Consider the following 24,219-nt stretch of genomic DNA (forward strand, 5'->3'; position numbering starts at 1 on the left):
AAAACCACCGACGACAAAAAGAAAACCCACACCCCCCGCCCGTCCCCTCCCCGCTCACCCCCGTGGCCCCACCGGGGTGGCACTGGGGGCTGATTGTCTGGCTGCAGCCCCCCCCCTCCGCTCAAGTCTTCCCAGGATATGGGTGTTAAATAGGGGGGGGGGCACACACAGGACCCCCTGCGCCCAGCTCCCGTGGGTGCCTGGGTGGGGGGGGGAGGTCTGAGCCCCCCCCGGAGTGGCTCAGTTGCCGTAGAAGCTGTAGTAGCCGCCGTCAGCGCCCGGGTCCTTGTCGTAGAGGTCCCCGTTGCGGGGCGGGGGGGAGCTCTCGGTGCTGGAGGGGTACGGGGACACCCGCCGCCGCTTGCACTCGTACAGCCCCGAGTCCGAGGAGTCACCCGAGGTGGTGGCGGGGGGCTCGGGGGGCCAGCCCTCTGCCTCCTTCCCCTTCTCCTCCCGGGGCTCCCGGTACCAGCCCAGAGCCCCGGGGCTGCCCTTGGGGCCGTACTGCCCGGGGCTCCAGCCCCCCGCCACCCCGAAGCCCCCCGGCCCCTCGGGGTAGTAGGGCAGGGGTGGGTGGGGGGCGGGTGGCAGGGCGAAGGGCTTCACCCCGTAGGGCACCAGCTTGCCCCCCCCGTACCCCCCCTCGTAGCCGCCGTACTCCAGCGCCCCGGCGGCGGGCGACTGCTGGGGGGTGAAGTACCAGCGCGGGGGGTCCTTGGGGGGCAGGGGCAGCGGAGCCCCCCGCTCCCCAGCGAAGAAGCGCCCGGGGGGCAGCGGGTACTGCTCGGGCAGGAAGGGCTGGAAGCGGGGAGCCGGCAGGAGCTGCTGGCAGCTGGGACCGTCCGGCGGAGATGGGGTGAGGCGGTCGCCCTCCGAGGCCGCGTACATCCTGGGGGGGGACAGGGTGGGAGTTGGGGGGGACGCCCTCCTGCTGGCGGGGATGTGGGGGGACCAGCGGGAGGGCGGGGGGACACTCACGAGTCAAAGTTGTCCCGGAAGCCTTTGGCGAAGGGGTTGTGGTCGATCTTCAGCTGGGTGATCTGGGGGGGACACGGCGCTGGGGGGGGGCTGGGGCTGCTGCCAGCCTGTCCCCCCCCCACCAGGGATGTCCCCCCCATCCCTTTTCCCTCGAGCAGCCCTCCCACCCACCCCCCCCCCCCCGAGTCCCCTGCCTGTCCCAGGACACCCACTCCAGCACCCGTGGGGCTCAGCCACAGCTGGGGGGGGCAGACTGTGCTGGAGGGGGGAGACACTGGGGTGATTGCTGAAATGCCGATGGGATGCTGGGGGGGCATTGCAGGATGCTGAGGGGATGCAGGGGGTACTGGGGGGACTACTGGGATGCTGAAGGAATTCAGGGGGAGGTACTGGGATGCTGAGGAGATGCAGGGCGGGTACCGGGGGACAAGGGTGTTGGCAGAGGGGGGGGGCCTGGGGAGATGCCATTGGGGTGTTCCTCATAGTGGGGACCTTAGAGGGTGCTGGGGGGGGTGCGTTACCAGGGGCTGCTCTGTGGGGTTACTGGGGTTGCTCTGATGCTGGGGTGATACTGGGTGTATCAGTGGTTTCTGTGGCCCTGGGAGGATGCTGGGGGGTTGCTGGGGTTCCTGTGCTGCTGGGAGCTGTTTGTGGGGGGTACCCCTATGCTAAGGACCGGGGAGGGGTCTCACACTCACGTCAGCGTTCTGGTAGGCTGTGACGGCGATGAACTGGGTCTCGGGGAAGGCGAAGGTGTGGGTGTGCGGGGAGGGGTACACCTCCTCGCCCTCGCCCTCCTTCACCTCCGTCACGTGCAGCCGGGGCTGGTACTTGTGCAGCGACTGAAGCACGATCATCTGGGGGGGCAGCGGGCGGTCAGGGGGGGCACGCGGGGACCCGGCACAGCCCAGCACGGCGGCAGGACCCTCACCTGGCTGACGTTGTTGGATGCGCCCTTGTTGTTGGTGAGCTTCAGCTTCCCGAAGGAGACCTCCTGCCGCATCCAGTGGGCACCCGTGTTGGGCGAGTCGGGGTGCAGGTAGAGGCGGTTCCCTGGGAGGAGGAGGGCAGCAGGGAGGGGGTTACCCCCTGCCCAGCACTGCAAGGAGGAGGAGGATGAGGAAGGGGATGAGGGGGCCCATACCTGGCATGTTGCCCTCGGCTTTGCCGCACTGCACCCACTTGCCGCCCTGGTAGCGCCAGTGATGCTGGTCCACCAGTACCATGTCCACGCAGACGCTGTAGTGGGCCACGGGGTTGAGCCCCGAGAGGTTGAAGCTGAGGAACGGGAACATGCGCCTGGGAAGGGGACAGAGGCACAGACACTGTCACACCCCCTCCCCCCAGCTCAACCCCCAGGGCAAGGGGCTGCACGGGGAGGGGGCGGCTCTGCCTTGCAGAGCGGTGATGGGGAAACTGAGGCAGCGTGATGCCCGCCCCCCCCCCGAGCCCGGCTGGGTGCCCACGAGGAGGTGACTGACCCCGGCAGCTGGGGGATGCTCTCGGGGCCGATCCCCCCCTCCCCGGCATCTTCCTCCCCCTCCCCAAGCACCTTCCGGATCGGAAACCAACACCGCTGCTATTTCGGGCTGGGCGCCAGCGTGCGCCAAGGGCAGGAAGGGGACGGGATGGGACGGCCGGGGGGGACCCTGCGGCCCCGGGGCTGCAGCTGCCGCCCCCCGTGGGACTGCACCCCGCTGTCCCCCCCCACACCTGCGGGGGACCCCCAAATCCCAGTCCTGGGGTGGGAGATCTGACGCCCCCCCCACCAAGTTCAGTCTCTCCTTTTCCATCACTGGCCCCAGTAGCCCCAGTAGCCCCAGTTGCTGGCCCAGGTTCACAGCAGGGCCTCGAGCCGTGGCCGGGGTCCCTGGTTCAGCCCCCCCAGCAGAGTTCGGCTCTTCAATGGCGGCATTTCGGCACCCGGCATTTCGGCAGTTTTGGCTTTTGGCGGCCGGAGCTGGAAACCAGCCCCAGCCCCGGCACCACCCGCAGCCCCGGCCCCGCTGCCCGGCCACCCAGTTAGTGTCAGCCGTGTTAACGAGCCATCACCGGTGGGGAGCAGGACGGACCCCCCCCGCCCAGACCAACATGGGGGACACGGAGGGCCCTCAGCCCTCCTCCCAGCTTCGCCTGGCTGAGATACACATGGGGTGACGGGGGAATTCATCCTGACCCCCTGGGGCAAGAGGGCTGGGGGGGCTGCAGCCCCGTACACCCCCCGCCTCCTCCTTCTCTCCCCCCTCTTCCTCCCTCCCTTGAGCTGTGCCGCTTCCCGTCTGCCGGCACCTGGTGGGCGAGGGTGGGGGGCGGCCAGTGGATACGGGGGGCTGGGTTCACCCCCCCAATTTCCTCGAAGCGCCGGCGTTTCTCATAAAGCGGGTGCTGGGGCTTCTCTGAAAGGGCCCCGGAAAGCCTTGCCTGGCCGAGGGGTCCCGCGTGGGGCTGGGGGCTTCCACCCCCTCCCTTGCCAGAACGCAGGTGTCCGGGCAGGGAGGGTGGGCTGCTCCCCGCAGCCCGGCCGTCATCCCGGCAGGAGCGAGGGACGGAGCCGGCAGCGGGGCTGCCCACCAGCAGGATTCACCCTGGCAGGGTGCTGGTGCGGGGGGGCCACTCTGCCTCCCCACCAGCATGGGAAGGGGGTGCCCTGCCCGCCCTGCCAGCTCCTGGCCACCCCAGCCCCCAGCACACCAGGGTTTCCCACCAGCCCCAAGGCAGAGACCTGTGAGCTCATGACAGGGATGGCGCCAGGCACCAAGGGGGCTGCTGCACCAGGGAGCCCAGCCGAGCCCCCGGGGCCGCCGTCCTGCCCCTGCGCACCAGCCAGGGACGAGGAGCAAAGCGAGGGGCCGGGAGCGCACGCAGCTCCGGGTGCCGGGGCAGGAGCGTGGGGGCTCGGCCGCGGCCCCGGCAGGAAGCGCGGCTCGGGCAGTGCTGCGGCACCGGGGAAGCGGCATGCAAAGAGCGGTGGAAAGAGCGCGCAGCCCGCGCCAGGCGCCGCTGACTCAAAATTGCCCTTGCGAGAGAGAGGGGAAAAGAAAAAGAAAGAGGTGCTCATGGCGAGGAGCTGCGCACGTGCTCCCCGGGGCCCGGCCGGACAGCGGCCGCGAGCATCCCGGGTACCCCGGGGTCTGGCCGAGCCCCCACAGACCCCGTCCCGCCACTCATGTGCCGAAAGCGGGTGGTCCCCAGGGCTCACAGCTCCAGAGCGAGCGAGACGCGGCTATGTCAAGGGATGGTGGTTCCTGCCACCGATAAAAATTGCAGCCACATCAAAGGGCGGCAGCGAGGGGCTGCGCTGCCTCCGAGCCCCCGCCGAGCTCTCGCAGGGCGCTGCCTCGCCACCGCCGTGCTCCGGGTGCCAAAGCCCTTCCCAGCACCGGCACCAGCACCGGCTCCCGGCACACCAGTGAGCCGGGGTGATGGCTGGCCCCAGGGTGAGCAGCCAGGCTGGGTGTTGCACCAGCCCCAAGCCGCTGCAAGGAGCAGGGAGGAAGAAAACAGCCTTCTTCAGGTTTTTTTTTGCACCTTGCTTGCTCCGACACCACCAGTTCCCCGGCTCCCCGAGCCTCGCGTTGCCGGCGGAGCAGAGAGAGAGAGTTACAGCTCAAACGCTGCCGCGGTGCAAACCGCAGGGCTCGGCCGGGGCACGGGAGGGCGGGGGTAAGACCCAAAACCATGCACACCTCGCGTTTATTTTTAAATCCCCTGGCGCTCGAGTTCCCAGGGCTGCTGCTCAGGCAGGACTTGGTTCCCCTGGGTTTGGCCCCTGCGGTTTGGGGTGCCGTGGCAGGGTGCAGGATGCCCCAGCCAGTTCACACCCCCCCTCCTGTGCACCCCAAAAGCCGGTGGGCACCTCTGGTTTCCCTCCCTTTGCATCTTCGTTTCTGGAGCTCTGGAAGGGGCTCCCGGCTCTCAGGCTGCCCCGAGGTTTGTCCCTGCATGAACCCCACGACTTGGGGGGCTGGGGGGAACACGGGGTCTGTGGCTATGGGGCAGGGGAGCCAGGGGACACGGGGAGCTGGGGGCACACCGGCACATCCAGGGGATATGGGTGGCAAGAGGACGCTAGGTGACATGGGACCCTGGGGACATTGCGGTCACAGGGACACAGGGAGCAGGGACAGGGGGTCCAGGTGGAAAGGAAATCTGGGGGGCCAGATACCTGGAAACCTGCCCAGGGCCAGGAGCGCAAACCCCCCCAGGCAGTGGTGCCCCCCCGCCTGCACCCCCGGCAGCGCACCGAGGGGGCTGCCGGCTTCCTGAGCCGCCTCCTCTCCCAATGGCAACCCAGCGCGCCCCAGCCCAAGCGGCCACAAGAACCACGGCCGCGTGGGAGATCGGCGCAGCCCCCGCCGCGCTCCACCTGCCCCCCGCCCCCACCGCACGGCTGCGTGGCACAGCCGTACGGCACGGCTGCTCGGCATGGCACAGTGACATGGCATGGCTGCACGGCAGTGCATGGCACGGCGGCATTGCATAGCTGCATGGTTGCACTGCACGGCTGCTCGGCACGGCACGGTGACATGGCATGGCGGCACGGTGCTGCGTGGCTGCATTGCAGAGCTGCATGGCACGGCATAGGTGCATGGCACAGCTACATGGCGCACGATATGGCACGGCACGGCTACACCACTGCCTCCAACCCGCAGAGCTGCCAGCCGGGCACCGGGTTCCCCCAGCCCAGCCTGCGCGGGAACAGCAGCTGCCGGCCTGGGCAAACCAGCCCCGAGTCCCCCCAAAAAGGCAAATGCAGCCCTTGTGTTCCCCCAAATGCATGGCCACGCTGGCACCCCTCAAACCAAAGCCAACCCTTGTTTGCTAAATGCAAGCCCAGCCCTTGTGTCCCCAAAGCTGTCCCCCGCGTCCCCCCCAAAGCCAACGCCAGTCCCTGTGTCCCCCAAGCACAAAGCCATCCCCAGCGTCCTCTCCAAAGGCAATGCCACCCCTTGTGTCCCCAAATGCAAAGACAGCCCCTGCACGCCCCAAAGGCAGCACTGAGTCCCCCCCAAATGCAAAGCCAGCCCTTGCGTCTCCCCAAAAGGCAAAGCCAGCCCTGGCTTCGGAGCAGAAACCCGTGGCAGGAATTCCCCGGGCCCTTCGCAGCCGGGGCCATGGCGAGTCCTTGGGGGTTTCCACAGAAATCCTGCCCTGGCTGAGCCCCGAGAGCTGCGGGGGGCGGAGGAGGGATGGGGACCTGCGTGGGAAACCAGCAGGAAATTATTTTTCCTGGGGACGAGTGGGCACGGGACGGCGTGGGACGGCGTGGGACGGCACGGGACGGCGTGGGACGGCGTGTCAGCCGGGGCAGAGAGGCAGGAGTGCGCAGGGAAGGTGCCAGTGGGGGTAAATCCCAGCACCCGACCAGGTTCGCCCCAGTGCCGCCGTCTCCCACCCAGCCTCGGCTCCTCTCCGTAGGGACGCGAGGGGCTGCGCCCCAGGGACACCAGCGTTGAGGGACCGGTGTAGCCCAGCAAGACCGAGCGCCCACACCGCCAGTGGGACGGGATGCGTCCCCTGCCCTGCCCCAGAGCCCCCCAGGTGCCTGCGTTAGGGCACATGTCCCCCTCGAGCCCCCACTTCGGGGTTTTTCCTGTGGCTCAGCACCGCTGCAACCCAGCCCTGCACACAAATTTTTGCAAAAGCAGCTCGGGGTCGGGGGAAACAGATGTTTTGTGGCTCCGAGTTTGCTGTCTCCCTGGGCTGGGTTTGTTGTGAGCCCCCCCAGCACACAGCACGTCCCCCCAGCCCCCAGCCCCTCTGCAGAGCCATCACGGGGAGATGGAGCCGGAAAAAGAGCCCCAAAATGGCCTGGTTTCAGGCTGGGAGCCGGCAGCAGGGCCCAGATGTGCAGCAGGGCAGAGGGGATGGGATCTCTGGGGGCACCCCAGTTTCCACACCCTCAGCACCAGATCCTGAGCCGCCCTGAGACAGCGGGGATGGGCGCTGCCCCAGCACCCACCACAAGAGCTGGGGAAAGAGAGGAGAAAAGCAACGGGGCGAATTTCAGCAGGTTCCTGTGGGACCTGTATGATGGCGGGTGAGAAACAACCATTTGGGGGGCCCAACATCCCTGTCACCCCCTTGGCCGATGCTGGGGACACGTCACCCCATCCGTGACGGTGCTGGTTTGCTGCCGAGCGGCCCCGAGCCCGGCGGGGGGAGCAGGCCTGGGAACGACCGTGGCAAACCAAGCGGCCCTAACGTGTTTAGACTTCCAACACATTAAGCAGGTTGGTCTCAGCATCGAAGTGACACCGTCTGTCTCGGCCGAGGGAGGGAAGGGGAGAGGGCGCGGAGCATCGCTGCCGGCAGCCCCCGCGCCCAGCCCCGCCGTTGGGCAGAAAGAGAACCCCTGGGTGGAGGAATGGCGGCGGGAACGGCTGCAGCGGGAGGGGCTGGGGGGTCTCTGCCAGCTGCTCTCCACGCGGTGGGTGCGCTGCCCTGTCTCCCCCTTGCCATGGAGTTTTGGGAGCCATGGCATAGCCCCTGAGCCTGATCCGGGGGGGGCTGAGCCCCGTGCCCAGCCCCACCATGCTCACACTCCCCTCCTCGCCCCAGCACGAGCCCCCTGAGATCTCCCAAACTGCAGCCCGGGGCCTGGCTCCCCCCACCCACATCACCCCAGGCTCAGGGTAGGCACCAGCATTTCGGGCTCCTCTTGCTCCAAGTCAGGGCGACCCCAGGGCCCCCCAGGGCCCGTATCGCACCCGGCCCCCTCCAGACCCTGCAAGCAGGGGTGTTGGCGGAGGTGGGGTGGACTTTAGCCCCCCGCATATCCCCCAACCCTGCCCCAGCCCCTTCCCCATCCCCAGGAACCCACAGCCTGTGAACACCCCAGGCAGGAGGCAGCACGGAGGGGACAGCAGGTGCCCAGCTGCGGTGTCACCAACGGCTGTTTGTGTCACCAACCCAGGACATTGCCGAAATGCTCCCCCAGGCACATGGGGGGCACCCAGCCTCTGCCTGCCTCCATCCCGGAGGGAGGACAGCAAGTAGAGGGGGTGTCACCCACCCACCCTGTGCTCGTGGGGTGGCCGGGGCCGCTGGCACCCTCCCGGGCCCTGGCAAGCACCGGGCTCTCACTACTTGTTGCAGCGCTGAGTTCTGGATCCGGCCCGTGGGTCGAGGCCGGATAAACGCTGCCTCCAGGCCCCCGGCACCAGCACCATCTCCGCGAGCTTCCTGGCACAACAAACCCTGCCCGGACACAGGAGGTCTGGACCCCCATCTCCCACCCTGACACAGGTGGGGACACCCCCCAGACCCCCTTCTCCTTCCAGCAAGCCTCAACTCCCCTAGAAAAGGAGACTTGGGGAGTCTGGTCCTCTTCGCTCCCCCACTGTTTTCCTTTGCTCACACAGAAAGACATTGCCCCCAAACCCTCTTGCACACACCCCCCCCCTTGCACGGACAGACGGGGACCCCACAAACACCTCCCACACCTCCAGCCCTTTGGGGAGATGAGGCAGGAACCTCCGGCCCTTCACCGTGCCGGCCACCCCCAGCCCACCCCGCAGCCCCCCCGGCCTGTCCCGCACCCCTCTCTGCACCCCCACTGCCGGCGTGCCCACCCCAGCACCCCCAGTGCCCCTGCCCTGCCCGTATCCCTGCCCACCCCGAACCCCCACCCTCTCCTCTCCGATTCCCGTGCGGGTCCCGGTGCCGCTGCCGGTGGCCCCCCCCCCCGGTACCCCCCGGTGTCCCGGCTCACCTGCCCTGCTTGGTGATGATCATCTCGGTCTGGTGCTTGTGGAACTTGGCCCAGAGCGGGTAGTTGTTGAGCATCACCTGCACCTTACCGGCCGCCCGGTACCCGGGCAGGGCGCAGAGCGGCCCGGCGCGGGGGCACAGCGGGGCGGCCCCGGGGGTGTAAGCGCCTTCCGCGCCCGCGTACAGCTCCGCTCCCGCGTAACCCTCGACCGCGTAACCCTCGACCGGGGCGGCGGCGGGAGGCGGTGGCGGCGGCCGGTAAGGCGGGCACGGTCCCAGGAACCGGCCGCCGAAGCCGCCGGGAGCACCGTAGGGCAGCGGGGGGGCTCCCGGCTCCGGTCCCCCCCCATCACCGTAGTAGGCGGCGGCGTCCCGGGGGCCCGGCGGCTCCTTGGCGAAGCTGGCGGCACCGCTGAGCATGGGGGCGGCGGGGCGGGGGGCTCCGGTGCCCGGCTCCAGCGCGCCCATGGACGGGCGGGGGGCACCGGCCCCGCTCAGCCGCTCATGGGGGCCCCGCCGGCGGCCCCGGGACCCGGAGCCGGGCGCGTTTCAGCGGTGCCCACCTCGCCGGGCTCCCACCGCCCCCTCCATGGCCGGCGGGGGTGGGGGTGGGGGGGAGCGTGAGCCGGGGCGGCCCGGGGAAAGCCGGGGGGGGGCAAAAAACCCAAACCCGGAAAAAAAAAAACAAAAAACAAAAAACAAAAACAAAAAAACCAAACCCAAACACCTGGAAAGCCCCCAAAAGTGCCGTCGGGGGGGGGCCCGCCCTGCCCCGCTGCTGCCGGTGCCGCTGCCGGTGCCCTCACGCGCTCCACCTGCCCATCCCCGTGGCCCCGCGCCTCTTATCCAAAGAAGCGGCTCCACGCCGGGAGCTCCGCCCCACCCCCCCCACGGAGGCGGCCCCCACCGGGGCGGGGGAGCGGGCACGGGGCGGGCCAGGGGGGCGGGACACGCGGGGAGCCGGGACACGCGAGGAGCGGTGCTCGGGGAGGGTGCAGGGATGCGGGAGGGGATGGGGGACGCAGGGGACACGGAGCGTGGGAGGGGATTGGGGGACACGTGGAGACATGGGGCACTGGGGGAGTGGGGACGCGGGAGCAGCCGGGGCCGTGGGACACTGGCAGGGTGGGGACATGGGAGGGGACAGGGACACTATGACCAGGGGGACAGTGCGAGGGCCACACTCCTGCCACTATTTTGGGGCTCTGGGGTGACACAGGGCACTGGGGGCCAGTTAACACCCTGTCCCCCCTCCTCCCAGGACTTTTAATTAATCCATTAGTTAGCCCACTTGCCCGGGGGGTGCTGCATGGGCCCTGCGCGGGGGTGTTTCCCTTCTGGGGAGACCGGGGCAGCCCCCAGACTCCGTGTGGGTCTTGGGTTCCCCCCCGCACACCCTGGTGTCACAGCAGGCTCAGGCTGGTGAGTGCCTGGGGACCGGGACTGGGGGCTCGTCCTGTTCTTGCTGGGTTTGGGCTGGTCCGAGTTCTCTGGGGAGCTCGGACAAGCCATGCCCACCCTGCGTGCCCGCTCCTGTGCCCACCCTGAGGCCAGGCCTTCCCGGCACCTGCCCTTGACCCCACTGTGCTGGGGAAGTCCCCGTGTCCCCTGGAGCCATCACGAAGGCATTTTGCTCTGGAGGGACCGCTTCCCTTGGCAGCTCCCCAGCTCAGCGCCCGTCAATACTTTCCATTCCCAGTGGGGCAGCGGTGCGGGAGGGTGGGGGACAGCTGGGTGCCACCCTGCACCCATCGCTCCCACACCGCATGAAAGGACGAGTGACGCTGCCACCGGCCCGTGTCCCCTTCTCCCGGGGTCCAGGCTCGGCCCCTGAGTGCAGGGATGTGCCCAGCCTCCTCCACGCCTGCGGGACCCCTCTGGGGCTGGGGACATGCGGGGAGGGGGGGGATAAAGGGGACATATGTGGGTGTCTACCAAACCCACATCTAAATCCCCTGGGCTCCGTGGCCCCGGGGTCACTGGTGATGGTGCTGCCAGGGGGCAGCGGGAGCGGATGGGGACAGGGATGTGGATGGGGACAGGGATGGGGATGGGGACAGGGATGGGGATGGGGACAGGGATGGGGACAGCTCTGCTTCCCCCACGGAGGGGTCCGGCTGTGGGGCAGGAGGAAATGGGGAGTTAAGGATGTGCGGGGCGGGGGCCGTGGCTGGGCCGTGGGGGGTGGATGGACGAGACCCCCACGTCCCCACGGTGAGTCACCTCCGGGCCAGAGCGGTGGTCTCGCAGGGGGTTGTGTATTGGCCCATCAGACACAGCTTAGCAGCCATTCGGGCCGGCTTTTCACCGGTGTCATTGTTCAGAGGGGTCCCGGGCTTCAATCTCTATGCAAAGCCCCCCCCGCTGGCCCCCCCCCGCCTTTCCGGCTCCCTGCCAGCTCCTCCTGGCCCCTAATCCCCTGGGAGTTAGGGGGGGAGAGGGCTGGTGTTGGGGCATGTGGCAGCGGGGGAGAGGATTTTGCAGTGGGGGCAGCCCCCCCCATGCTCACCCCTGGCCTGGTGTGTGCACGCACACATGCACATGCACACGCACACGCATGTACACCCCTCGCTGGCACAGCCGCTGCCCGCTGTGCGTGGCATCTGTGTCCAGGGCAGAGCATGGCAGCTGCCCCCCCCTCCCCAGGCACCCCTGGGCTGCCAGGGCACTGCCACCCCTTCCCCCCCCATCAGGCAGGAATCCCCCTGCTGAGTTCCCAAGTGAGAAAAAAAGAAGGAAAACAAGGAAATTTCCAGAAAATTTTTCTAGGAGGAAAAATAAAGGCCGGAGGGGGGTTATGGTTGGGGGGGGGAGCGACTCATTAACAGGGGGGAAGCAAGTGCTGCAGCACATGTGCTCCCTGACGTCACGATGTGCTAATTCATTCCTGTTATACCATCGCCGGCGAGGATAAATTCACAGGCACACCCCCCCACTGTGAGATCAGCCGTTGCGGCCACCCAGACGGGTGTCGGGCTCACGAGCATCCCCGCTGCGCCCACGGCCGGGGACTTGCCACCGCTGTCCCACATCCCCCTCACCCCTGGGGGTCCCGGTCCCAGACGGTGCCGACAGCAGGGTCCGGCGGGGTGGGGGAAGGAGCGTGGCTCTGTCCCCAGGATGTCATGTCCTTGAGTCTCACACACACGGTAAAGTGACACCGGGGACACTGCCCTCCCTGGGAGACACAGCGGGACTCCTGGGGCAATGGTTGTCACAAGTGTCCCTGCGCAGGGAGGACTCGCTTGGGGCCAGGAGGGAGAGGAGAGCTGGGAGCCGTGTCCTGGCTGTCACCTCAAACAGCCTCCGATGGCCCCGTCTGCCGGTGGCAGGGATGCTCCGGGGCATCCTCAGCCTGGGATTTAGGCTTGGTCCTCCCCAACGCGATGTCCCTTGGGGATGGGACAGTCTCTGCGCCGAGCAGCCCGAGCTCAGCCCTCCGTGGCGAGGGAGCACCAGGATTTTGGGTCCAAACCTCCCTGCAGCCGGGCAGTGGCTCTGCAGCAGCAAAGCCGGCCGGGCATCCTCACTTCAAGCCAAATTCCCCCACTTCAAGCCCCGTGCCTCAGTTTCCCCTCTGCAGACGGCTGATGCACCACGGCACTTTGCACATCGGAGCATCCCCAAGAGCATGGGGCCAGCGGCCGAGGCCGGCAGCGTGTGTCCCCCGTGCCTGGTCCCTCCTGGCCACCCGTCCGGTTTCCGGCGCTCACCGAAACGCCAGCGCCCGCAGAGGGGCCGGGGAGGAAGCGGCTCTCGCTGCAGCGGCTCTCGCTGCAGGCGCTTGCTGCTTCGCAGGCTCTGCCCCGCGGGCCACATCCCTCCCCAAACCAGCTGCAGCATCGAGCCTGCGCCCGTCCCCAGCAGGATTTCCAGTCTCCCGAGAGCCGAGCCCTGGCTTGAGACAAGCCCCGGCATCGCCTTGTGCCTCGGTTTCTCCTTCCGCAGCTGCAGGATTGAATATCCCCATCCCTGGGGTCTCCCTGCCAGCACGGGGTGGGGGTCGGAGCCTTGTGGGGGATTATCCCAGACACCCCCTGCTCCACGTCACCTCTGCGACACGTCTCCATCCTGCATCTCACCGCTCCTGGACATCAGCCCGGCTGACCCCAGGACCAAATCCCCGGCAGAGGCACTGGGCAGGAGCCAGCCCCCATCAGGGTGCGAGCCCATGCCCTGTTGTCCCCAAGCCCCGTTGTCCCCAAGCCCCACTGTCCCCACGCCACTGTCCAGCCCAGACCCCGGCCGGTGCTGCCGTGGGGATTTGCTTTTCCGGCAGGAATTTGGCTGCTGGGGACTGACGGGAAACTTTGGGGGTTATTTTCTTAGAAAATGGCATTGTTCCTGTTTTCATTATTAAAATGAGCGTGAAGGCACCGGGCACCCACGGGGGCTAAATTTGGTCTCAGGGAAAAACAAAAATACTCCCCCCACCCCGGAGGAATTTGCATCTCGCTGCCGCTCAAAGGCAGCGCGTTGCTGAGAAGCTCATGGAGGCATGAATGCAAACCGCAGCGCGGCCGGGCCGGGCCGGCCACCTGCCACCCACCCGGGGGACCCCCAGCGCAGCCCGGCCCGGGGCCACATCCTGCACCTGGTTGCATCCAGCCCTGGGTGCTTTGCAGCCCAGCGGCCGAAGGGTGCGGGGTGAGATGGAGCCACATCCCTGGTCCCTCCAGGCTGTACCCCGGAGTGGAGCGATGCTGCTGAGCCCCCCAATAGCCCGCCCGGGCTCCCACCCTGCAAAGCCCCCTCCTGCACCCCCAGCCCGGCCATCCCCCAGTCAGGGCACCCCAGGCACCCTGTTGCCCCCCAAAAGCGTAGCCAGGTCCCACACCACCAGCAGTGTCATATGAGTCAGAGTGCACAGGGGAAACTGAGTCGCGGGCGGTGACGCGTGGGGAACGAAGCGGAGCCAGTGGCCGGTTTGGGGGGCTCGGCCCCCACCACAGTGGGTCCCGGCCCCCATCCTCCCCACGCCACCACTCCCCACCCTGCACCCCAGCACTGTCACCCTCCTCCTTCCTGCCCCGAAACTGCCCAGCGCTGGCGGGCGGCCACCACGCTCCACCCCGGCCCTTCGGCAGCCCCGCTTTGGGGGGAAGCCCCACGGGGGGGACCCGGGGGGAAGGAGGGGAGCGGGGGGCCGTGGCGAGCCCATCCCGCCGTGGGGCTTCCCCCGAGCACCCTCAAACCATCTCCCCATCTGGTGAAAGGAATCCTGACCAGTGCTGGGAGGATGCTCAGCACCTCCTGCTGCCGGACCCCGCTGGAAGGGGAGCACCCATAGGTGCTGGGGATGGGTGCCGCCTCTTCCCCAGCACCGCCAGGGCCAGGCCTGGGCCAGCCAGGGGTGACAAGTCAGTGGCAGCTCCGGGGGGGTCAGCGGCCGGGGGGGGCCGAGCAGACGGCTCCTTAATCTCGGGGAAGGAAGCAGCTCTGGTTACGGAGCTGCCCTCGGTGTAAAAGGAGAGCAACAGGAAGAAAAGTCATTAACATCGTTCCAGCCGCTGCCATCCAAAACCCTCCTGGTGCTCGGCCCCACGCCGCCAACCCCCGCGCCCCCGCGCCCCCGCCACGGCCACCGCGCTCCCGGGGGGCCCTGGCGTGGGGTGGCACGGGGGGTCCGGCCAAGGGAGCCCCCCGATGCCCTGCCCCTGGGGTGGTCCCGCTCGAAGCCCCAGCGCCCGGAGTCACGGGGCTCAGCGGTGGCGGGTGCGCTGCCTCCCGCCTGCGGGACAGATCCTGCCCGCTGGCCCCGGGGGGACTGAACCGCAGTTTGGCGCTGGTCCCTCCTCTTCCTCGCCCTGGCCGTGGGACCCTGCGTGGGAGGTGGCAGGGTTCACGGGGCAGCTTCCCACTGCATCCCTGTCCGGGTGCCACCGTGTCCGGGGTGTCACCGTGTGCAGTGCATGGTGCAGGAGCGCCGGCGAGCATCGATGAGCATGGGGCTGCGTGGGTGTGCGAGGGGGCCGGTATGTGTGTGTGGGTGTGCAAGGGGCCGGGGGTGTGTGCATGGGTGTGCGAGGGTGTGTAAGGGGCTGGGGGGGGTGTGCATGGGTGTGCAAGGAAGCCTATGTGTGCATGGGTGTGAGTGGGTGTGCAAGGGGCCAGGGGGGTGTGGGTGTGCAAGGGGGCATGGGTGTGAGAGGACACCAGTGTGTGCACGGGTGTGCAAGGGAGCCTGTGTGTGCACAGGTGTGCAAGGGGGCTGGGGTGCGCATGCGTGTGCAAGGGAGCCTGTGTGTGCACGGGTGTGCAAGGGGGCCTGTGTGTGCACGGGTGTGCAAGGGGGCTGGGGTGCGCACGGGTGTGCAAGGGAGCCTGTGTGTGCACGGGTGTGCAAGGGGGCTGGGGTGCGCATGCGTGTGCAAGGGAGCCTGTGTGTGCACGGGTGTGCAAGGGGGCCTGTGTGTGCACGGGTGTGCAAGGGGGCTGGGGTGCGCACGGGTGTGCAAAGGAGCCTGTGTGTGCACGGGTGTGCAAGGGAGCCTGTGTGTGCACGGGTGTGCAAGGGTGCCAGTGTGTGCACGGGTGTGCAAGGGGGCTGGGGTGCGCACGGGTGTGCAAGGGAGCCTGTGTGTGCATGGGTGTGCAAGGGGGCTGGAGTGCGCATGGGTGTGCAAGGGAGCCTGTGTGTGCACGGGTGTGCAAGGGGGCTGGGGTGCGCACGGGTGTGCTCAGGGACCGCTGTGGGTGTGCAAGGGAGCCAGCCGCGTGCGTGCAAGGATGCTGGCGTGAGCGCGCCCGCATGCGCGCAGCAGGCCCGCTGTGTGCGCGTGCACACGTGCAGCGCGGGGGGGCCGTCGGCCGTGCGAGGGCCCCCCCGCCAGCACCCGCCGGGCCGGGGGGAGTCCGTTTCACCCCCCGCCGCCGCTCCCCGGCCCCTCGCCCCGCTCCTGTACGAGGCGATTTGCTTCAGCGGGAGCCAGATCCTCGGTGAAAAGCCGCAGCTCCCTGGGGAGCGCCGGGGGGCTGCAGCCCCTGTCTGGCCGGCTTAGCGTGACGGGGGCACGCGGGGCTCGGGGCTCGGGCCCCCGGCCCTTCCTCTTCGTCAGCGGGAGGCGAAGGCTGGGGAGTGATGTGCGCTGACCGGGCGGGGGGATGGCGGGCGAGACACGGGCTACAGCTTCTGACAACGCGCGGCCCCGGCGGGCACACGCGTGTGCGGGATCGCCCGCCCCTCCCGAGAGCCCCCGTTCGGGGATCTGGCCAGGGGAGGGGTCCCGCGGGCTCGGTGGCACAGGTGACGCGGGGACATAGGGGGGCCAGACCCCCCTGGGATGGGGCTGAGGAGGCTCCAGCCCAGCAGAAGGGATGGCGATGTCTGATCCTGCCCCATGGGGACCAATCCTGCCCCTTTAAGTCCCATCCCATCCTGCAGGGTCCTGTCCTACCACGTAGGGTCTCATCCTGTCCCTTTAGGTCCCATCCTGTCCCGCAGGGTCCCAGCTGGGTCTCCAGGTCCTGCCACATGGGATCCTATCCTACCCCATAGGGTTCAATCCTGCCCTGCAGGGTCCCATCTTTCCCCACAGGGTCTGATCCTGCTCCACAGAGTCTAGTCCTGTTTTCCAGGGGCCCATCCTGCCCTGTAGGGAACAACCCTGCCCTTTAGGGTCCAATCCTGCCCCATAGGATCCTATCCTGTGCTGCAGGGTCCTGTCCTGCCATGCAGGGTCTCATCCTGCCCCTTTAGGTCCCATCCTGTCCCGCAGGGTCCAATCCTACTCTGCAGGGTCCTACCCTGCCACATAGGGACTCATCCTGACCCGTTGGGTCCCATCCTGTCCCATCAGGTCCCATGCAGTCCTGCAGGATCCGACGTGGCTCTGGAGGGTCCGATCCTGCCCCGGGGTGGCGCGGGCTGGGAGAGGCAGCCGGAGGCAGGGCAGCGGCGGGGACGGACACTCGCCGCGTGCCAAACGGCAGAGCCGGGAGTTAAAAATACCCATGGGGGCCCTGCCGACGGAAGTGGAGGTGTCGGCACCGGCTGCTCGGGGCCGGGGGGGCCGTGGTCGGGTGTACCAGCCCCCGCCGGGGACCCTCCTATCCAGCACCGGGACCCCACCAAAGTGGACGTCATCACCGGCCACTGGGTCCCCACCACACAGAACTGGGCACCCTGAAACACTGGGCAGGAGGAGCATCACCAGCACCCATCCCGCGGTGGGCACACCCAGCCCGGCGCGCGCCCACCGCCACCGCGGCGGCACGGCGAGGGGCCTTTGGGAAATGCAAAGTGACAAATGACGCCCCGCGCGCGTTAATTGATGTGACGCGGGGCTGACACCGCGGTCACACCCGGGGCCGGCGTGCGGGGAGAGAAAAAAAAAATAATAAATCCAATCAAATGTTAAAAATAGGTCAGGGGGAAGGAGCCGGAGCCGGTTTCATTTCAGCCGCCGGTTAAAAGGAGCCGCCCGCGGGTCCAGCCGGCGCGGTGAGAGCCCGGACAGCGGCGGGGGGAGCCGAAAATGAGGGAGGGGTGTGATGGAGGTGGAAGGGGATGGAATGTGCCGTTGGCATCGCGCGGCTCTGCCGGGGCGGTGGGACCCCAGCCCCAAATCCCACCTGCCCGAAGCCTGGCTCCTCCAAAGCGCCAGGGCTCGGCATCAGACCAGGATGCTCCCACTAGCGCAAGCGGGGCCAGATTTGTCCCCAAAATGCCACTTTCCCAGCCCCGAGTCCCCCTGCAGGTGCTGGAGGGCTTTTGGGGGGACCCCGAGGTTTCCCACGGGGGGATTCAGGGCAGGATTGCAGCAGGGACCGCTGGGGCTGTGCTCCCTGTAGGGGGGGCCCGGTGCCCGGGGTGGCCTCACGCTGGCGGTGGCCGTGTCCACCTTCCCGGCGGGTCACGGGGAGTTCAGGCTGTCGGCGCGGGTGTCGATGGCCCCCGGGTGCCCGCCTGGTGCTGGATTTCGGGCCACCGGCCAGAGCGGGGCCGCCAGCGGGTCCCGGCCGTCACGGCCCCACGTGTCCCCGCGGCCGCAGCAAGAGCCAGGACCTGCAGCAAGAGCCAAGGCGCAGCTCCCTGGGGACACGTCTGCCACAGGGCCACCACCATGGCTGGCCACCACCGTGCTGTCCCCGAGAGCCACCCAGGGACCAGGGGACATGTTTTATGTCCCTCCTCCTGCTGCATCCCCAGCGCTCCCTGCATCACGGAGCATCACCCCCTGCATCCCACCCCCTGCATCCCACCCCCTGCATCCCACCCCCTGAATCCCACCCCAGTGGCAAGCGGGGACAGGGGATGCCAGGGCACAGGGGGACTTGGGGGGTGGTGTGTGTGTTTGTCTTCCACAAGATCCCCCCACCTTGGATGCTCGATCCAGGTGACCCCGAGTTTAACCCCACTTACGGCGCCGGCAGACGCTGTCCCCAACGCAGATGGGTTGTGACAGCCAAAAAGTCCCCCCCGGCGGGCGCTGGCGAGGCGCTGGCCGCGGCGGGGGGGGGCACAAGGCCCATGTCACGGCGCGTTGGCTCCGTCACCTCCCCGCAGCGAGATGGCGGGTCCCGCGTGCGAGGCCGGGGCCGGGCTGGCAGCCTGTGGGTCCCTGGGGGGGCCGGTGGCACTTGTCTCTCCGCAGCATCCGTGATGGCGCTGGGCACATGGCAGCCGGGGCTGCGTGTCCCCCCCGCTGTCATTTGAGGCTGTGGCCCCCCTGATGGTTGGGAACGGGGAGGGTTCACGCAGATGGATGCTAAAGAGCCGATCCCATCACAGGAATGGGGAAGGACACTGGGCTGGCTTGGCCAGGAGGGGACATGCCGCATCCTCCCGGGGGTGGCAGGGTCGGTACGTCCCGGGCGTGAAGGGCAGGAGGTCCCTGGGGACCGCGGGAGCCACCACCGCTCCCCCCGAGGCTGCGGGGAGCCGGGGCCGGGGAGGACGAGGCACGTGCGAACCCCTTCTGTCTCTCCAGGAAGAGCATCTGCGAAAGGTCAGGCAGCTGCCGGCGCACGTGTGGGACGGGGACCAGCAGCGAGCGGTGCCGCGACCAGAACGGGAGCCGGCAGAGGAGCAACAGGCAGCTGCTGCCTGCAGGGCAGGAGAGCCGAGCACCCGGGGGCGATGCGGGCACCCCGGGGTGATGCAGGGACCAGACCCCCTGGCTGGATGCAGGCATCCCAGGATGATAGAGGGACAAAGCACCCTAGGTGGGTGCAGGCACCCCAGGGTGATGTGGGCACCGGGGGTGATGCTGGCACCGGGTACCCAACCTGGATGAAGGCACCCAGGGGTAATGCGGGCACCTGGGGTGATACTGGCACCGGGTACCCAGCCTGGATGCAGGCACCCAGGGGTGATGTAGGTACCCAGGGGTAATGCGGGCATCTGGGGTGATGCTGGCACCAGGTACCCAGCCTGGATGCAGGCACCCAGGGGTGATGTGGGCACCCGGGGTGATACTGGCACCGGGTACACAGCCTGGACACAGGCACCCAGTGCTGATGCAGGGACCAGGCACCCAGCTGGACGCAGGTACCCTGGGTGATGTGAGCACCCTGGGGTGACATAGGCACCCCAGGGCAATGCGGGCACCGGGCACCCCTCGGAAGGGGCCGAGCTGAGAAGCCGAAGCGCAGCAGCCCTGAGTCCTTTGCAGAAGACGTGGGCCGAGACCCAAGCCCGTGGCCGCCGCTGCAGCCGCTGGTCGTGCCGCCTCCGCCCGTGGGGCCGAAGGGCTTCTCCCCAAGGATGTGGGCAAAGCCCCCCACGCTGGCCGGGGTCCCTTCCCCCGGCCGGGCAGCCCCTCCATTTCTTATAAACGCCTCTGGCGATGCTCCCCCATGACATGGCAGCTCTGGGGCTTGTGGTTAAACCCCAGGGCTCCGGCTTTGACTCACACCGGATCCGTGGCAGAGAGGGGCCTTTCGGCGCCCACGGCTGGAAAGAAACGCTCACCGGGGCAGGAGCGCCGGGCGCTTCCTCGCAGCGCCGTTTCCTATAAACCCCGACGGAGGGGAGCTGGGCCGAGCTGCCGCCGCGGCCCCCGAGCTGAGCCGGGGGGTCCCCTGGAGCCCTCCTGGAGCCGCGGGGATCCCTCCAGCCCGGTTTGGGGAGATCAGCTTGTGCATGCGGGTGATCCCCATGAGTGTACGGAGCCCTTCAGTGGGGAAAGTTGAAAGGAGTGAGAAACACCCAGGACAAGACATCAGCACAACCCTTACTAGACATCAGAGAATCCCCTTCACGGCACACGCAGCTGGGGACGCCAGCTGGCACCGCTGTCCTCCCTGCTTGGAGCTGGCCCCGAACACCCAGCAATGGGGCAGGAGCATCCCTGGTCCCCGTCCCCCGCCCCGCGCCGCAGGACGCAGCTGCAGGAGAAAGCGGGACCCGAGCAGCGAGAATAGTTTCATTTTTCCCCTAAATGATAGAAACGCCGAGAAAAGAAAAAAAAAAACCCGAAAGCCTGCTGGAAAGAGAAACCTTTCAACCAGCCCAAAATAAGAGGGGTTTTTTGCCGGGAAAAAAAAGAAAAAAAAAAGAAAGTTGCCGCGTAGGAAACGGCGAGGTGTGACCCGCTGCGAGGGGACGGGGACGCCGGGGGGTGCGGGCACGGAGCCAGGCGTGCCGCGGTGTGTCCCACCATGGGTGGGGGGGACAGCCCCGGGGTGGGGAGGGGGCTGCCCGCCCATGGGCAGCGCTGGGGGACGATGCTCCGTGCAGGGGCTGTGACATCCCCAGCGTTTCAGGGGACAATCCCCCCCGGAGAGGCTCCCGCCGCTCTCACGGCTGAGGCAGGACTGGCTCGTCCCTTGTCACGGCGGCTGGCACTGCCAGGGCACAGCAGGGACCCGGTGGCTCCAGCCGGACGCCTGACCCCCACCGAGAGCCCCTGAGCCCCAACATGGGTCCTCCCACCCCCTGCTGCCAGCGGGACCCCCAGACCAGACCCCTGGGCATGGCCACCACCTCGTCCCAGTCCCCAGCCACTGCCGCGAGGAGTGGGGTGCGATGCCTGCGGCAGCGGGGGGATGCTCCCCGCCACCGGGTCCCCTGCTCCCAGCCGTGGGGACAGCAGGGCCACGTCCACCCCCCCAGCACCCTGGGGGCACAGGAGCTGCAGAGGAGCTCTGGGGTGGGTTTAGGGAGCGGGACTGCAGCGGGAAGGTGCCACGCATGGGTGGCATCACAGCACCCTGAGCCCTGCAAGGTGGTCAGGCACCCTGGGGTGCACCGGCCCCCGGGAGCACCCAGCTCAGCCCCGGGGCGGGTGCCTCAGGCGAAAGCCCTGCAGCCCCGGGGGGGTGAGGGCGAGACCAAAACCACAACCCAGCGCTGCGGTTTGCAGCTCCCTCCTGCGAGGTGCCGAGGAGGCGGCAGCACCCGGGGGCGTCGGAGGAAACGGGGCCACACACCCCCCGCCCTGGGCAGCCCCGCTTGCCCTGCACATCGGGCGGTGGAGCCGCAGCGGGTTGGGCAAGGGAAACTGAGGCACGGGGGCGCGAGAGGCATTGGTGGGGACCGGTCCCTCTTGCAGCTCAGGGTTTCCCCACGCAGAGCGGGGCTGAGGCAGGGTGGTCCCCACGGGTGAAGGTGGGGGTGCAGGGGGGTGATGTGCCCGCATCCTGCTCGTGGGACACGGCGAGCTGCTCGGCCCCGCGACTGTGGGCATGGCACGGCCACCGGGCCTCGGGCATCCCGGGGCCACCGCCAGCCCTTCGTCCCCCCCCCCCAGCACCATGCAAGGGCAGAGGAGCGGGGCCGCGGGGCCACCCCCAGGCAGCAGCTTCACAGGCGAACACCCCAGACCTGGGGTGCCGGGACCCCCAAACTCACACGAGCATCACGCCCTCGGGACGGGGACACATTTCCCCTGGGTGACATGTGTCCTGGGGCCGCCTGCCTCCTCCCACACGGCCAAGGAGCCAGGGGTGTTTTGGGGGGGCTGGGGGTCCCCGTGTCCCCGGGGGAGCCCAGCAGCCTCCTGACTCAGCGGCAGCCGCCCCCGGAGGAAAGCGGCGCTGAGTCGGCGGCGTTATGAGTAACGGCACCCGCCGTTTGACATTTATCACGTGATTTCAAAAAAAGAGAGAGAAGCTGGGGGGGGAGAGTGGGTGGCAGGAGAAGGTGGGGGGCGGGCACCCCCTGCCCGCCGCTGGGCCCCCCCCTCTGGTCCCATCCCAGTGCATTTCCAGTCCAAACTGGTGGACGGGCAGAGAAGAAGCCCGGCCGCCCTCAACGCCACCCCGGGTGCAGATCAGGCCTCGTCCCCAGGTGGGTGCAACCCCCCCACCCAGTCTGCTCTTTTTGGGACCCTTCCCTGCAACATCATGTCCCCGTGGGGGTCACCGCGTCACCCTCGGCTCAGCCCCCTCGCTCCCTTGCTGCCCAGCACCCCAGGGCTGCCGGTGCCCACCCGGGGGACCCGGACCCAGCTCAGCCCTGGGTAGGGGCTGCTCTTCCTCCCCCCTCCCCTGCCAGATGCAGAGATCAGTTTGTGATAACGCCCGCTGCTGCGCTGCTTCACCAGCGGCACGGAGCCTATCTCCTTCACACCATCGTCCCTCAGCCTGCCGTGCCGCGGCGCCTGGGAACCGGCTCCGCGCCCTGCTCAGGGCCGTGCTCGGGGAGCCGGGACGGAGCCCCCTCGGTCTCCTGCAGCCTCCCCCAGGCAGAGAGGCCAGAGAACGGTCACAACTCGTCACATGGATGCTTCCAGCCAGAGCCAGGGTGGGCAGGGCCTGGGATTTCTCAAGAGCAGCCAAGTTTAAGGGTGTCTCAGCACCGAGGCCATGCACCCGCATCCCCACAGGGTGCAAAATCAGCCGAGGGTCCCACGGGGCAGCCCCTGACCCTCAGCCCTCAGGCAAGGAGGCTGTAGGCCCTACAATAACATGGAGGGGCGGGTCTCGGAGGTGCTGCAGGGCTGTGGTACCCATGGTGGGAGGGACGGGGCTTCCCGGTGCCTGGGGCAGACCCTTCCCCCAGGTTAACCGGGAGCACCCTCACCCTGGCCATCGCCCCCCTGGACCCCGAGCCCTGCAGGGTCTCTCCCGCCTCGGCCGGTTTGCTGGCACTGTTAGGAGCGGGAAGCAGCAGCCCTCAACGAGGCCGATCGCGAGCAGGCGACAGAGGCGCGAAGCCCGGCTGCCCTCCCCGACCTCCACCGGCCGCCGGGGGTGGTCCGCGACCATCACCCTGGTGTCGTGCCCAAGGGCACCCCCTCCCTTTGCAGCCCCGACTCCGGCTTTGGGCTCCCTCCGGCGCTGCCCTGCTCGGTGTTTTGCTTACCCGGCACCTCGCGGGCTGTTTGCTTCCTCTGCGGTCGCAGCCCCGCCGCCCTCGGGGCCGCACGCTCTCCCCCACGGCGCTTCGCTCACCCATCGGCTCCTCCCGGGGTTTGGCGTAGCCCCTCTGCTCCCCTCTCCCAAATAACGGGGAAGGGCTGCTCCGTGCCGGGGTCCCACATTGGGCTGGGGGTCCCCGTGTTCATTTTATCCCCTGTGTCACCCTGGGGACATTCAGCATCACCAGGGCAGTGGCTCAGGGCCGTGCCATGGTGCCACGAGCACTGAGGATGAGCCCAGCACCGGTGTTGGCATCATCACAACCACAGTCCCCCCGTGCCCACCCCACAGCCCCCCAGGCCTGGGACAAGCCCGGGGGGGGATGCCCCCAGCTGCAAGGGGACCCTGAAGGCACCGGTCCGGCCACACACCAGCGTTGGCACCGTGGGGCCGGGGTTCGGCCGTGCCCCCGCCATCACCCCCGGGGCTGGTGATGGTTTTTGTTTTGTTTTTGATTGTCCCATTTCTTGTCGCCCGCCAGGCCAGTAAACCCGAAACGTGCCGCCGTGCCGGGAACAGGGCCATGGGTGCAGGTTACCCGCAACGGGCACCCCGAACCCTGTCACCCCTGCGGCCGCCCCGCTGAGCCCTGGCGGCACGAGTTGGCTCTGCCGGGGGCTGGATGCGCCAGCACCAGGCTCGTCCCCTGCCCCGTCCCCAGCCCCGGGGGGGACCCGCAGCCCGGCCACCCCCTACCTCCCTGGGGACCCAAAGAGAGGAGACGGCTTCGGCCCCCCACGGCGTTTCGGGCACTGGAAAGGTTTTATTGGAGCGGGCGGCGTTGCAGGGAGCGCGGGTCCCTCCGCCCGGGGGTCCCGGTGCAGTGGGGGGGCCGCACCCGGCCGAGCTCCTGGGGGTGCGCGCCGTGGCATGGGGGGGACATGCAGCGTGGAGCGGCTCGGCAGGGGGGACGGTGCTGTGGACCCCCCCTCTCCCGGCGGCTTTGAGGTAGATTGAACGTGGGGGGAAGGGGGCGGGGGGGTCAGGGTGAGCAGCCACCTGGAGCCCCGGGCTAAAGCAGGGGGGTCTGGTGGTGGTGGGGGGCTGCTGGGGGGCTGTGCTGTCCCCACGCTGGGGGGGTCAGGGAAAGCCCCCGGGCTGCGGAGTCCAGTGCAATGGTGGGGGGGTCCATGCTGCGCCTCGGGGTTTGTCTTAGCAGCATCGTTGTGGGGAGGGGGGAGAAATGGGGGGGTGCTTTTAATGTAAAAGAGTGGAAAGATG

The 24,219-nt window shown here is 68.5% G+C and overlaps 1 protein-coding gene across 1 annotated transcript; it reads right to left on the bottom strand.

Moving 5' to 3' along the window:
- Positions 1 to 90: 90 nt before the first annotated feature.
- On the bottom strand, positions 91 to 9,635 carry TBX21 (T-box transcription factor 21). Its single transcript, XM_075171507.1, has 6 exons — positions 8,693 to 9,635; positions 2,123 to 2,277; positions 1,910 to 2,031; positions 1,677 to 1,835; positions 979 to 1,040; positions 91 to 889 (listed from the first exon to the last, which is right to left on the bottom strand). The coding sequence occupies exons 1-6, from the start codon at positions 9,157 to 9,159 to the stop codon at positions 241 to 243; spliced, it is 1,614 nt and encodes a 537-aa protein (XP_075027608.1). The 5' UTR covers positions 9,160 to 9,635; the 3' UTR covers positions 91 to 240.
- Positions 9,636 to 24,219: the final 14,584 nt, after the last annotated feature.

Source organism: Calonectris borealis, chromosome 22 (assembly GCF_964195595.1).
Source record: "Calonectris borealis chromosome 22, bCalBor7.hap1.2, whole genome shotgun sequence".
NCBI classification, from domain to species: domain Eukaryota; kingdom Metazoa; phylum Chordata; class Aves; order Procellariiformes; family Procellariidae; genus Calonectris; species Calonectris borealis.

Coding starts and splice junctions, on each gene's coding strand:
- TBX21 (XM_075171507.1), bottom strand. CDS start 9,159: ATGGGCGCGCTGGAGCCGGGCACCGGAGCCCCCCGCCCCGCCGCCCCC. Junction 2,278..8,692: donor ATCATCACCAAGCAGGGCAG/GTGAGCCGGGAC, acceptor TCCCCTTCCCAG/GCGCATGTTCCCGTTCCTCA. Junction 1,836..1,909: donor CATCCAACAACGTCAGCCAG/GTGAGGGTCCTG, acceptor CTGCCCCCCCAG/ATGATCGTGCTTCAGTCGCT.